The 15,687-nt window shown below is 38.0% G+C and overlaps 1 protein-coding gene across 2 annotated transcripts in view; it reads left to right on the top strand.

Annotated features, from left to right (window-relative positions):
- slc4a8 (solute carrier family 4 member 8) overlaps nt 1-15,687 on the top strand; it is a 58,922-nt gene that overhangs the window by 14,386 nt on the left and 28,849 nt on the right. For both annotated transcript variants that reach the window (XM_088338673.1, XM_088338672.1), the window contains exons 2-3: nt 9,979-10,060; nt 13,312-13,461. In XM_088338673.1, the coding sequence (XP_088194799.1) occupies nt 9,979-10,060; nt 13,312-13,461 (232 nt within the window). The remainder of the gene's footprint in view (nt 1-9,978; nt 10,061-13,311; nt 13,462-15,687) is intronic.

The raw sequence follows: 15,687 nt of genomic DNA on the forward strand, positions 1-15,687 counted from the left end.
CTCAAAGTGACCAAAACGCTAAATTATATTCCCTCACTTTTTTACCTAGCACAGCAAAAGAACAAAAAAAAAAAAAAAAAAAAAGGCGGGAAGAAATAAAGGAGAAAACAGGGGCAGGGAGGAGAAACATGTCAAGTCAAGTCATTTTTATTTGTATAGCCCTTAATCACAAAGTCTCAAAGGGCTTGCACAGACTATTATATTTCAGACTATTATTACACCATCCCCTGATCTGAAACCAACATGAGGGCAAGGAAAAACTCAAAAACCTCAACATGAGGAAAATTAAGAAACCTTGAGGAGGGACCGCACATGTGGTAATCCCCCTTTCAGGATGACCAGGCTGCAATGGATGTTGGAATTACAAATATTACAGAGATATTGTCAACAAAAAGTATAGGTTATTCATATGCTATAGCGTAGAAAACATGAAACATGAAAAAAGAAAAAGGAGAATTAAAAAAATGTAAATATAATAAAAGGAAGCGTAAAAAGAAAGAAAAATATCAAAAAAAGAAAAGAGAAAAAAGCTAGACAAATAGGGAAAAAAGAAAGATAGAAATAAGTAAATATGAGTAAATATAAAAAAGAAAAAAAGGAAAATAACTAAATGATACTTTAGATTTTGTTTTGTCTATTTTTTGGGGGAGTTTTTCGTGCGAAAAAAAACCCCAATTAAAATTATGAGCAAAAGAAAAAAAGAACTTAGAGGTTTTGAGGGTAGCCTTGGCATCAAGATGTCAGCTCCCTCTAAGTGAGGATCCTCTTATTTTAGAAAAATTCTAATTTCTTGATCGGCAAATACTTTTTAAAGTGCATATTTACACGATAGTTCTTATATTTTGGCTTATTGTTTTTGTTTTTCCAAATGAAGGTTTTTTTTTACCACCAGGAGACGCTAAATAATACACACTGCATCTTTAATAACAATGAAAAATTAGGACACAGCTTCTGATACTTCTTATTCGGTTGTTATGAGTTATAAGAGTCCCTCTGGGATGCATTTAAAAAAAAACAACTAAATATTTCAGACATATAATTTTAGGTTTTTTCTTCACAAGGCAAATATTGCCTGAAGTGGCTTCAAATGTCTTCTAAATTATTTATAGAGTACCTAAAATGTACCTGTGGTAGCGAGGAAAATGACTATAAATGATAAATTGTGTCCAAGAGTGTTTTGTAACTTTGATTTATGGCAAGCCGATACAACATAGGTGTGAAACTCACAGCCTGCGGGCCACATCTGGCCCAATGTATAATTATATCCAGCCTGCAATTTTTTTATACCATACCATAATGGCCTGGCTAGATGAAGCGCTGATCATTTTTAAACTACAAATCCAATAATGCAGCGCCTGAACAGCCGCCACAAGACTTCCTGCAAATGTCCCTGGATGGATTGATTGGCTTGAGCATAACGAGCGCAGCAACTGTTAAAACTACTAACGAACTAATTTACTAATAAACAAGACGTCAGCCATTAAAAGTAACTTTTAAGTGTCAGGAAGCGGAGAAAGAGCAGCTCGGCGGATGAGTGGTTAGCATGCAGCACAGGTTCAGGGTTCAAGTCCGGCTACCCTAACCTCCCTGTTTGGAGTTTGCATGTTCTCCCCGTGCCTGCATGGGTTTCCTCCGGGCACTCCAGTTCCCACCCACATTCCAAAAACATGCATGTCAGGTTAATTGGCTGGTCCCAAGTGTTGGAATTCATGTTTAAAGCTCACAGATTTCGGTAAAAATCACAATTTCTATTTCTGTTTCTATTTTTGTATAGATTTGACAGGACATATTTTTATGGAGAACAAAGTTTGTGAAGTCATTTCATGTCAACATTTATTCTGGAATAGTATTTTTGTCGGTTTTGAATTCGTAATTATGTTAAAAGTACACTTTTGATTTATATTTATATTTTGTTCATATTTTGAATTTGTATAGTTTTGACAGAATCCATCCATCCATTTTCTGCACCACGATTCCTTATTAGGGTTCTGGAGGTGCTGGGCTTATCATCACTAGGGTCACGTGATGTGCTGGAGCCCATCCCAACTATCTTCGGGCAGTGGACAGGGGACACCCCGAACTGATTGCCGGCCACTCGCTCATTTACACCTAAGGACAATTTGGACCAGCCAATTAATCTGACGCATGTTTTGGGAATTTTGGAGGAAACCAAAGTGCCTGGAGGAAACCCACGCATGGACGGGGAGAACATGCAAACTCCGCACTGGAAGGCTAGTAGCTGGATTTAAACCCATGGCCTCAGAACTGTGCCGCAGATGCGCTAACCACTCAGCCGATGCGCCGCCCATTTTGAATTCATGCTTCTGTTAAAAATAAAACAAAACCTTAAGTTCTACTGTAATCAATAAATGCTTATCCTTTTCGGCCCGCGACCAAAGGTGTGGTTTGAGTTTCGGCCCTCTGTGCAAATGAGTTTCACACCCCTGATATACAGTATTAAAACCAAAATTGCTTACAGATTTTTGGTTTTGTCCAAGGAAAAAAGACAAATACAAATGAAGAAAAAGAAGAAAGATTTTCTGCCATCTTAAACAAAGAAAACCTTGTTATCTAATATTTTTGACTACTGTATTTTCACGCCCATAAGGAGCAATCTCCTTAGCTGCTTCTATGTCTTTATTTATGACGCACAGGATCATTGGGTGCGAGTTTCGCGCGGCTGCCTTACAACCACACAGCCAAGAATACAAGTGTGCGTCTTAAAAACAAGCAGCAGAAGCAAAATTAAATTTTGGTTGTTGTTTATTTAAGTATTTATCACAAAGTACAGCACCAGGATGTAAGAAAATAAAATAAAAAGACCAAACCTCAGTTTGATCCAGACGCTCTACTCTTTACGACCATTCGACTTACGATAAACATTTTTTTTTCGGGATGTCGAAAAATATCCAGACAGATATTACCCAAAACATAGTCTATTGTCATATTGTTTCTTATATATAAGGTGTATTTAACATTAGGGCGCATGGAAAAACTACAGTAAGAGCTACTGATGTATAAGCTGTTGCACATTTTATACACTTACAGTATACATTAGTGCAATGAAGAAAACAGAAAGTTGTCCTCAAAGATACACCTAATACAAAAAAAAAAACACAACAAGGGGAAACCACTCTCTGCTGTATCTGATGATGCATCAGACTTTGCGTTTGTTTTCATCTTTCAGGACAACTTTGTTTTCTTCATTCTCGAAGATTCGTTTCTGGCACTGTGAGTAAAAATGGTGTGATAAGAGAAAATCTAATGCCTTTTTAGATGTCATAAGTTTCAATATTAGCATTGTGACCCCCGCAACCCAGGTTCGAATCCCATTGGGTTCAATGCCTTGCGATTCCGGTCAGCGATGTTTCGCGATTGATCGATTATTGCACAAAGACGGTAGTATACTGTTAAAAGTCTTGTAGTGACGCATATGTATAAATACTGTATGCATTTCCAATCTTCATCACTGATAGGAATTAAATATTAAAATGTACCGTTTACCATATTGTTCGAATTAGTTATCTGACTCCATTAACCAAACACAACCTGCATTTACCTAACAATGTGCGCTCGTTTCTTGATGGGAAAAGATGGACAAGAATAGCCGACATTTTCACACGGGGGCAGATTTAATTTCTAGAAATATTTAGCTAAGTGAACTCCATCGGATATTAGCCGAATTAGTGTCGCTCGAGTCTCTGTCAAGCCTCCTCTCTCGATCTTCTCCCGGCCCACGTTTTTTTTCCCCGCAAGCTGGTGTGCCGGCTCCTCCCAGGGGCGTGCCAGGAAAGCCTCCTCGCCTCAATGTCTGAAATGGTCAAAACATTCCCGAGCATTTCCACGTCATCAGGGCCTTGTTCTCCAAACATCGCCTGCCGTCCCCCGTCATCAGGGCCCCTCTGCGTCGTCGGATGTGCTGATTATCTTATCAGCCTCTCCTACCAGGCCAGGGTGCCCTGAACTTTCACTGCTCATTGAACTTAAGCCTACTCGGTGAAAATCTTCATTGCACTCAATAAATGTAACTTGTATTCAATCGTATAAAATCTTTTATAGTCATATGTATAAAATCCTTCACCATTTTATTTTGCTGTATATGAGGTGCTCTTGAAAAACAGTTTTTAGGCGCGCCTTGTCGTCCGGAAATACGGTATTTTGTTTTTGTTTCACATTGCCTTATCCTACTTCTCCAAAGAGACACAAGGATAAGGCGACCATTTTGCATAGTGCCAAGGACAATTTTCACGGAGGAGTGTTTAATCTGCATGGAAAATGACTTCCTTGAGTCATCAACTTCCCCCAGCCGCGTGCCGCTGTAGTTCTGGGACACAAGAGCTTAGCAAAGAGTCGGTTGCCAGGAGATGGCAGCGGGTAGCAGAAACACACAGGATGTGTCCTGTTGCTGTGAGTGTGCTCACATAGGCTCACCTGTGGAGAGGAAACCTTCAAGTGTCTTGCCAACCTTTCATTATGTGAAGGACTTAAAGGGCGCTAGCTGATTGTCGAAGGAGAGCCAACCATTAACCTGCAAACACAAAAGAAAAACAAAATTGTCGACATGAATATGCAATTAGGGGAAAGTAAACATGACAAAAGATCTAAATGGCAGTCACGAGGCCTTTCATGTGTTCGTGTTTGAAATAAATGAATCCGCAATTGACGGGCGGATATGCCGTTGCTATTTAGAGGACAAAAAAACCCACGTGGTCACGCTCTCATCATGTACTCGTTTGATGTTTTTATGTTTGGAAAATCACCAACTTTAAATATATTCCCAAACAGATTTTTTTACCATTTGGGCACAAATGGTGTAGTGTTCCTTCCCACAACTTTTGCAAATTATATATATACAAATATTCAACGCGGCGGGGTACTCGAGACCTCAAAGTTGACCCATCTGGCTTGTTTGCTGTAGAGCTGTGACCAATGTTCCCTCTAAGCCGCGCGCGTGCGCAATCGTGCACATTCTCAGCGCACAAGAAAATCTAGCCAGCGCAATGTTCCCTTTAAACTGCGTGTGTGCGCAATTGCGCACTACCCAGAGCCTTTTTACGCACAAGAAAATCTAGCCAGCTCACAAAAATCAGGGCTCGAAATTGCTAAATAAGAAGCAAATTAAGTCAAAGTTACAGTGCATGAAAGTAAAAATACACAAGTTCCCCTGACGTTGTGTTCTAAATGCGGTATTTGGAAGTGACGGTCGAAGTAGAACGAAGTTGAGTAAAGTCAGTAGAGTTTTTCGAGAACCGGCTTTTTCGGCTCACTAAAAGGAACCGGCTCTTTCGGGTCCTAAACGGCTCTTCAGGTTGTTTTTGGTTCTTTCATCCCTATATGACCAAATATTATGTAAAATTACGCACAAAATGACTTAAAAGAAGGGGGAATCGAACAAAAAAGAAAAAAAAATACCAAAATGAAAAAGTAGTGAAAAGCTGAGAAAAAAATAAATAAAAGGAAGAGAAAAAAGAAGGAAAAAAATCAGAAAAAAGCCAGAAAAAAAGAAAGGAAAGAAACAAAGGAAAAAAAGTAAATAGAGAACAAAAAGAAAAAAGTAACAGCTCGGAAAAAATAAACACGAGATTTTTTTTAAAGGAATTAAAAAAAAAAAAGAAAAAAACAGGGAAAAATAAGAAAAAGTTTGTAGCATTCAAATAATTTCCAATTATACCAAGTCAATCTTGTTGCCAACATTGTACTTCCACTAAACAATGTGATTAAATACAGTTGTGTATCGTGCAACCGACTAAATAAGCCCCCCAAAATGTTAGTATTATGCGACAAAAGATACCAGGAAAAAAAAGAAACGGAAATCTTGTGAAAGAATTGTTGTAAAAACAAATGACGTTTGTAGGCCGTACAACCTTTGCAATAGTACATTAGTCAATTCATTCAAAAGTGAAAACATGTTTTGCATTACTGGAAACTCAGCAAAATGTAACGTGATGTTAAGTTTTGGACATGTTTAATAATGATTTAGTTGCCACACTTGGGGTTGCTGTTGCTCACTGTTGTTTCAAGCGTTGCTCACCGTCTTTGTGTGAACGCTCAGACCCGTGGAAAATTAGAGGGAACATTGGCTGTGATGTCATTGAAGGCACACAACCTTTACAAAATGGCGAATCCCGTTCACACAACATGTGAGTCCAGCTCTGAAACAGGCAGCGATTGTAGTGAACAGCGATTTCATACTGCCCATTTCTGATTGGAGGTAGGCGATTGTCGCTTTTTGTTTTTGTCGCTTATAGTTTTTCGCCATGTGGGTCGAGGGTGGTATAGTTTTGTCCGCGCCAGGGCGGCCGAGGGCTTTCCTGTTCTGTTTGCTCCTGGTCGTTGCTTGTTGACTGCCGACCCAGTGTTGTTTGGCTGGCTAGCCTGGCGTTAGGGCCGGTTTTGCCGTGTTCCTTTGTTTATTCCTGACTGGCTTTGCAGTTATCGCCATAGCCGTTGCCACTTTTCATTGTTTGTTTCAGATTAGCGTGGCTGCTCATTGTTTGTTTTTTTGATCAGATAGCCTGGTTGTAGCGCCGGTTTTGCCGCGTTCCTTCGTTTATTACTGACTGCCTTTGCATTTATGACCATAGCCACTTTTCATTGTTTGTGTCCAGTTAGACTGGCTGCTCTCTGTGTGTATTTTTATCAGCCAGGCTGGTGCTAGCGCCGGGTTTGCCGTGTTCCCTGGTTTATTTCCAACTAGCTTTGCGTTTGTCACGGTGGCCATTGCCACTTTTCGTTGTCTGTTCTTGGTTAGCTCGGCTGCTCACCGCGAGTGTTTCGATCAGCTAGCCTGGGGTTAACGCCAGTTAATTCCTGAACAGCTTTGCATATCTCGCCGTAGCTATTACCAATTTTTGTTGTTTGTTCCCGGTTTGATTTTATGTTATAACCATGTACTATTTCCCCACATTTTGCATGTTAAGATTTTGGGATTACCTTTAATGACGCTGTCGCCGTCTTAAACTGTAAACCCACACACTTGTATCGAGGCTTTCACTTAGCCAGCCACAGCTGCTTGAACTGATAACACAGTGGGAGCGAGTGTAATAATGTGTGTTGGTAAGATAAAGAATAATATCTTTCCTATTTTAGACTGAGACATTCGCTTTCAAACGCTGATAAGAAGATCAGAAACTTGACTTAACCGTCTTCTTTTGGTTCTCCGAGGGATTTCTGGTTCAATCTTTCAAGCATTACAATTATACTGTCCATTACTTGTTGTTGTATTAAAGGCAGTCGCGATTATACTGTCCGTCAGGGGTCTCAAACTCCAAGCCCGAGGCCCAATGGCGGGCCACTGAATGATAGTTTAAGGCCCCTGTCTTTATAGGAAAGTTAAATTGATGTGCAGGCAATGAGGGATTCATTTATTTCTGATTAATTGATCTAAACGTTTTTTTATTCACGAATCTTCATGGAGAAAAATATATTTGAGAATAGTGGAATGTTTTCAATCACCATTTTTATTGTGAAAAACCTGATGGCGAACGTCCTCACCTGGACTCAAACCCCGGCGACCCCCCAGTAAATTGAGTTTGAGACCCTTTGCTCTCCATATAAATACAAGTTATTATCAATGTTTTAAGTCTGTTTAACATCAGAATGCATTTATTATTTACCATTTAGTCCAATTTTATGCACACAAATTTATCTTGAGGCAGGCTTGTTTTCAGACTAATATTAGTACCTAGCAACAACACTTGATTCTAAATACTTGATACTAATACATTTTAATTAATCATACCTCCGTCATGAAAAGAAACAAATACTGATATGGTAATATTTAAGAAATATATCCCCAAAAAGCATTGTGAGATTTACAAAAATTATAATAACATTAGAATTCTTACTTGTTGTTGTATTAAAGGCGGTTGCGTTTGGGAGCGTGAGACTTGTGTCTAATAGGCCAGTCTGCCATGTGAGGCGACACAATAATAATTCAAACCAAGAAGAGTGCGCCCTTTAAAACAGTGCCCCTAATGAGTGTGAAAATACGGAATATATATCTCATTAACAAAGAACATATTAAAAAAAAAAAAATCAACCACAGTACTACTCTTCTAAATTGTAGTTTTCTTTAACGTAAACTCCCGCAAGAGAGCAACTATCGGCTGCGAAGTGCAATACTTTGAATAAGGCTTGGCCCCTGCTCAATACCAAACACACATACTCGCGCATCCTTAGAATTATAATTCTATGACAAGCTCATTGAAAACTCAAATATCAGTTTTATCCATTTTAGAGCTTCGAATCAGTCCAAAAAGGCAGATAAAATAACACACTAAAAAGTGCACATTTAGCAATACAAATGTTAGCATTGAGCATCTTTTTTTTTCATAAAATAGCTGGCTTTATCATATTTTCACGATCTACTTCTTATTTAACAATCAGGTTTTATGTTATTCCCCACACTTCCACCTCCTGCTTATAGATGATCTAATATTAAAGTCAGAATCAGTGGTTGGCCTCAGCACGGGTTCTCCAATTAAAGCCTTGTTTCAACAAAAAAAAAAACTCTCAGGAAAGAGACCTGCTTAGTATCACGCTAAGTGTTCTGCTCGAGGAAAAATGGTGAGAAAAATGGCATCCAAAACCAGCTGTTCGTTTTGCTTTTCCATCAGAGTAACATTTAACTCTAATTGAGTTTTATTGAGTAAGCATGATTTCAACCAGCATCATGCATCTTGACGCGACAGCTTTAAATATTCTCATTTCCTCACTAATTCAAACTAACGGGCTTTCCTAATGACATTGGAGACATCACGCACTCTAAACATTGCATTAGCATCTCACTGTTGGAATATTAGAATAGGCATGTTTTCCACTTACATCAACTAAATAAAACTTTATTTAAATGTATATTTTTCCCTCTTTTGCAACACTGTATCTATCTATATACAGGGTTAGTATGGGTGCTTGAAATCCTTGAAAATTAAATTGAATATTAATGCTGTATTTTCAAAGTCAGGAAATGGAAGGAAAGTGCTTGAATTTTTTTGAAATTGTTGCCATTGCCATGTTTCTTGCAATAAATGAGGAAAAAAAGTGTGAAAATGACAGCGACAAAGATAGTCATTATTGCGTCCCCATCTACTGGTCGCACCCAAAAGGACAGCTCTATTTAGAAAGCCAGCTCATTGGCTCAGTTCCCAAATGGAACTTCGCTTCCAAACGATTCCTCAGATTTTTTTTTTAATGATACATTATCAAAAATAATAAAACATTATTCACTGAATTATTCAGTAATTATTTTCTAATTTTTTGCAGGGCATCAATAAAAAATACAATATCAATAAAAACAAAAAGCATATATAAATCATATAAAGATAATATAAGAAATATAAATTAAAATTAAAAATAAATTGTAAAAGACAATAATATTAGCTTTTTACACACTGAACAGATTTGTAGTGGAACAATAAAACAAAATCCCCTGAAATGCAAAACAATAACGTAAAAATTCAAAATATTAACTTTGCTATGGATAAATGATAAAATGAAAAAAATAAAATAAATAAACAACCAAACATTTACAATTCTGTTTTAACCAATTTAGATACAGATCCTCTTTTTTCTCTCTTCCTTTTTGAACTCAATCATTACCTAAAACATATAGAGCCCTTTCCGTGTTTGTAAGCAAGTGTGATGCAGCCAAGCTGCATTGTTGAGGCAGAATGCCAGAATATATGTCAGTTTCCAGCAGCCCATGGACGCAAAACGATTGTAGATACTAACAGGTCAAATAGCACAAGGTATGTGCTAGCATATCTACAGTATATATCCATCCATCCACCCATCCATTTCCATCCACCCACCCATCCATCCTCACCTCTAATATTCACATATTGAGGAAACAAATTAAATAAGTTTCTGTTTGTAAAATACTGCCTAGAAATTGTAATTTAAAAATGCGTATCAAGAGAAAAGTTTGCCACTGAAAAAGAGACTTAAAAGGAGTTGTTGTTTGTGTCTCTCACCCAGCGGCCGGATGAGGAGGTAGTCATAGACCAGGGCGGAACCAGCTCAGTCCTGAATATCCATTATGAAGAGGAAGAACTTGAAGGTGGGTACAAACTGGACTTGAAATTGTGTCCCATGATCCAAAATCACTCAATTTCTTCTTGTTATAAGCAAACATCCTTTTAAAAACGGACTTTTGCTTCTTTACACCTCATAGCCTTTAAAGCAGTCATTCTCAACTGGTCTTACTTGAGGACCCATCATGCCACCCAATTCCTTGCCTCAACCTAAATCAAAATAAAAAGATTCCACTTTTCAAATTTATCGATTAAAAGCTAACATTGCCAGCCATCTTACTGCTTCGTGCACACAAAAACCTGTCTTTATCCACCCTCTTTCTTCTTTTTGTTTTTTTCCTAATTTATCTCTTTTCCCCTTCTTTTTGTTCCTCATTCCCCCCCTTTTCTGTTTTTTTGTCTTTTATACTTCTTTTTCTTCCTTTTTTTCTTTTTTATGTATTTTCTTCTCTTCCTCTTTTTTATCTCTTTTTTCCCTTACTTTCCCTTTTCCTCTATTGCTTATCACTTATTTCTTTCTGTTCCCTGTCTCATTTGTTTCATTCCCTCTCTTTTATTTTACTTTTCCTTCCTTTATTTGTAATGTTTCACAGTCAAAGGCTGGGCAAAAAATGAGAAGAAAAATTTTGCTTTTTGGTAATTTTGAGTCTCCGTAGTTTGTATTCTTTTCTTTTGACTTTTTTCGGATGAACTATGCAAAACAGCGATATCTAGTGGAAAAATAACGCACACATACATTTGTAATGAAATCCAAAATGCTTTCGTTGACTAGCTTTGTTTTAATATGATAAAATCCATATCTCATATTCTCTGCTGTATCTGCATTTGGCCATGTTTAACATGTGTAGACAAACTTAACCGGTATTTTCCTGTGAAATTTGCAGGACATTTGATCCCCATCTACTTTTAAGGAGTGTCTTAATGTTATTTTGTTTTCTTTCATACCATTATTTTGACAAGGCAAAGGCCTGCCTCCTACTGAAAAAGGGTCCGTGACCCATTTTGTGCCCCCGTCCCACCAGTTGAGAACCACTGCTTTAAAGGATAATTTGCATTACATGAATTATTTTTTATGATTTGGCGCAATGCAGTTAGTAGGAAATTTGTATTTTCTGTTGCAGTTAAAGTGTGTTGGATGCAGCTTGGATTTATGTCTAACACAAATCAAGCACAACTGCTGACATCGTAAAACGTTTTTTGATTTAACGCTTATTTACAACTCCTATAAATCATCAGTGAGATTTGGAGCTCAGGCCGTCTTTCCTAAACACAAAGACCATTTTTTTTCCCTATAACTACTTAGTAGTGCTAAGCGAAGGCAGTATTGTGATTTTGGGGTGGACCCAAGCGCAGGAAGCAGGAAAAGGCTGTGTGCTTAAAAACAGATGGCATTTAAGATGAAAATCATCAACAAAGTAACAGGCGATCAAAAACAACAATAACCCTGTCAGAATCAGAAAAAACAACAACCTCACAAATCAGGAATTCACGAGAAAAAGGTGATGGTGATCTTGACCGGAGAAAATGAATGTGCAAAAAGAAAAACACCCTACCCTTAATGCTGTCCAAAATGTCCTTATGAAGAGTGAGGCTAATTAGCGACAGGTGTTGGGTGATTGGACACACCTGTCCCAATTACAAACAAATTAGGCGCCCTCTGGTGGACGGAAGCCAGAACAGGTAGGTCTCGATTAGACCAATTCATTACTTTATTTCAAGGAACTCATGACAGCTATTTTAATCATAGCTATCCCATAATGTTTTCGTATATCTTAAATATTTTGTTGAATATATATGTTTTAATATCAGTGATCAACTTGTTTCTTTTCCCATTATGAATCATTCCATTAAAAATGTTTTTGTTTGACTGTATTTCAATTAATTATTCCAAATAAAACAATATATTTATATATATTCAAAAACTCTAAAACAAATAATTTTGCTATAATTTCTCTAATGTAACTTACTTCCCTAGTAAATTAAGCAAAATACTACTGAACATTACTGAAAGTGAGCAAAATTATCCTATATGGTACATTGAGCTTTATGTCATTTTTCATGAAATAATTCTTAGTTGTGCTTGCCTGTGTGCACATAGGAATTGGTAGGGGTGAGAGGCGATTTTTTTCGTGTACAATAGATGTATTAAAATTGTATACATTTTAATTGAATAGTCTTGAATTGAAATGTCTTCTTTGTCATTGATATCAACGTTGTATGCAACCAGATTAGACATCGCATTCCACAGTGTTCTCGTTTGTCCGCGGCCCTGCGTCCTAGACACATCATTTTTGCTGGGGACGCATAGTCTCAAATCAACGTGCATCCCCGGGACACAACCTTTTTGCCACAAAATTGTCATTATTACCCGATTACTTTTTTTAACCAAGATTTACTGCACTCCAAACTTTTTGTCAGGCAGATCCGCCATTGTTGATTTGGTCTCGCGGTTCGAGTTTTCGTCTGCACGCCGATCTCGGCCAACGAGATCTCGTTGTGTAGTGAAAGGAAGTCCGTCTTTTTTTAGAGAACCGGCTTTTTGGGCTCAACTCATTAAAAAGAGCCGGCTCTCAAACGGCTCACTTGCTTTGATGTATTATATTACGAATTATTATGTTGTATAAAGGAGTTAAAAAAAAAGGAGAAAATAAAAAAAGACAGGTTTGTGGTTATCCCTTTAATCGGTATATTACCAACAATAATTTGATGCAGAAAATTAATTAATAATTTGATGATTAAAACTGAATGAATATATAATTAGTATTATATATTTGTCGCCGATTTTACGATTTCAACCTCGATAACACTAAATTTTGGGGACCCATAGATCTCTGTTGGGACCCATAGATTTTTGAGCATGCGAGTCCCCGGGACCCATCACTTTTCAGAGGTAAAATGAACACTGACTCCAGGATAAATATGTAATGAAGACTTTTAAGAGAAAACCGATAAAAGACTCTGGATAAATAGACAAAAAATGTTTACAACTTAATCCTTAGAGACTGGCCTGAGCAATAATAATAGTGCAATGAAAGGAGTGCAATAACATTTAGCAGCAACAAAAACAAGAATATTTTACATTTATATAGCACTTTCAAGCAGCAATACAAATAAATTTGTAACCCCAAGAAAGGAAATCAAACCTTGAAAATAATATGAATTCAGAACATTAAGAGGATTAGCGCTCTGCTAATAAATACATAAATAACTGTATTTTCTGTGTATTGGAGTGTGGAAAGTAAAAATAACCAAGAGTAAAACAAAACTGATATTGCAGGCCACCGGACCCTCTTTGTGGGTGTTCGGATGCCCCGGCAGAGCCATCGACACCACAAGGCTCACGGCTCGCGGCATCGTAAGAGAGACAAGAGGACAGGAAGCATCACGGCAGTGCAAAGCGAGGAGAGCGAGAAGGCACCTTGTCACGGTATGTATGGAACGGACATTTTCCCATATACACTGCATCACAGAGCGCTTCTAATGGCTGTTCAATGACAGCCATCGATACTGTTGAACACGCACAAACACGGATGTCCCAAGGCAGAAGATCGACTATCTGACTAATTAGCAGGAACTCGTTGGCATGCATGCATTAGTGCACAAAGTCCTTCCATAGGATGTTATTATAAATATTTGCACATGTCGGAGCTGCAAAACATTATCTCTTTTATCTCCTTCTTTCTATTTCTCTTTGGATTTCTTTCTTCCTCTCCCTTTCCCCCCTCTCACGACTTCTCTTTTTATTTATTTTGTTTCTCAGGCTCTCTCTCTCTTTCTTTATCCCCCCTCTTTCTCTTATTTCTTTTTCTCTCTTATTCTTTCTCTTTAATCTACTAATCCGGCCGCTGACAGGATGTTTGTTCTATCGTGTGGCCCCCGAGTTAAAATTAGTTTTGACACCTCTGATTTAAAGGGACAGTGTGTAACATTTAGTGCCTCCAAGTGGTACAAAAAAACTTGAGCTACCATACCAAGGGGAATTTTATTTAAAATAATCTGAGAAATGTTTATTTCTCTTACACCGTAGAATCCCCACTTAACCCCCACTGCTCCATGTTTGTCCGGCATCCTGCCGCAACGCTCTGCCGTGTATCACTTGGCCTCACCTGTACCAGACAACACAGTGCCATCTAGTGGTTGAATATTACACATTGGGGCTTTAAGAGGGCCTTTTTTAAGTTGAAAGTGTTTCTTAGATTGAAAAGAGATCGGATATCAAACCAGCTATTACGGCGTCACGGTGTGGTATGCTGGGAGCACGGCAGCAGACAGAAAAACCATACAGAAATTCATCAACACAGCCGGGAAAATAATTGGCTGCTCTCTGCCCAGTTTAGTGAACTCTACCGCAACAGAGCCAAATATATTATAAAGGCCTCCTCTCTTACCCCATGCCACCACCTCTTTGACCTGCTACCCTCTAGTAGGTCCCTTAAAACAAAGAGTCTCAGAGACAGTTTATGACTTTTTCAACATTTTGGGCTGCCAACCTCTGCATAGGCCTGTCAAAAATACAGCGTATTTGTCTAATCGCGAATATTTTTCATATTGCGCATATTTTTCACTTTTGCAATTACCGTCTTTTATTCTTTCCACCCCTTTTGTGACCACCCTTGACTGAAATGTCAAGGAAACAACGTCAATGTGTAGCGACGCACACGCAGGAGCAAAGGACATCGGCACTATGTTATGTGATCATCATTGCCGTGCAATTTTTGGTTTCAAAACCATACGCCACTCTAGTATTTTGGACACATTTTGGGTTTTTGCCAGCGGTAAGCCCGAAATTCCAAAGAAGAGGTCTTCAAACTTTGAAGGTGCCAGTTTAAGGAGCTAACACAAATAATCTCAAGAACAATTCACCGATTTAGTCAGCAAAGGAAGAATGGCAAACAATGCAGGGGTTGCAGCTTTCCAATTGGATATACTGTACGAAGAGTATACACACGAGTCACAAATTAACTGACTTACTCTAAAGTAAAAGTCACTAGTTACCAATGAAAGTACTTACTTCCGTTACTTTCAAAATAAGTTGTAGGTCACAAAATTCAAATTTTTCTGAGCAGTAATTGAGTCAGTGGAATAGAGAAAAACAGACAAGTACTTGTGTTTAGAAACCTCACGAGCAAGAGATTTATCCTACGCTAGAAGTGCAACAAAAAGAAAGTAGACAATAAGGTAGAATAACTAACAGCAGTAGACAATATACAGTGAGTTTAATAACTAACGCGAAAGGTCTGTTGTTGGGAATTCCGAGTCTTTTTTTTGGCTTGGCTCGCTAATAAGAGCTGCCTCTTTCAGCACCCAAATGGCTTTTTAGGTTGTGTTTGTTTTGAATTACTTAAAAAGAGGGGAAAAATTAGGCAGCACTAACACATAAACGTTACACTGAAAAATTCAGGAAACGAAGTAAAAGATCTATAAATCTACAAAGAAAAAGATAAAATACAATACAATTTTAACCTTTTTTTATAATCAACAAATTCAAAGTCAACAGCATAGAATCCTTAAAAAAAATGCATTTTGACCAATAACTGTAGTGATTTGCCCATTGCCCTTACCTGTGCCACTCATTTAGCCCGAGCTGCTGCTCGTTTCCCGGTTCCTCAATAAAGCTGTGTGAAACGTTACGCGTTTGGGTCTACTGTCTGTT

Source organism: Urocampus carinirostris, chromosome 6, assembly GCF_059441175.1.
Source record: "Urocampus carinirostris isolate Australia breed hairy pipefish chromosome 6, RoL_Ucar_1.0, whole genome shotgun sequence".
NCBI classification, from domain to species: domain Eukaryota; kingdom Metazoa; phylum Chordata; class Actinopteri; order Syngnathiformes; family Syngnathidae; genus Urocampus; species Urocampus carinirostris.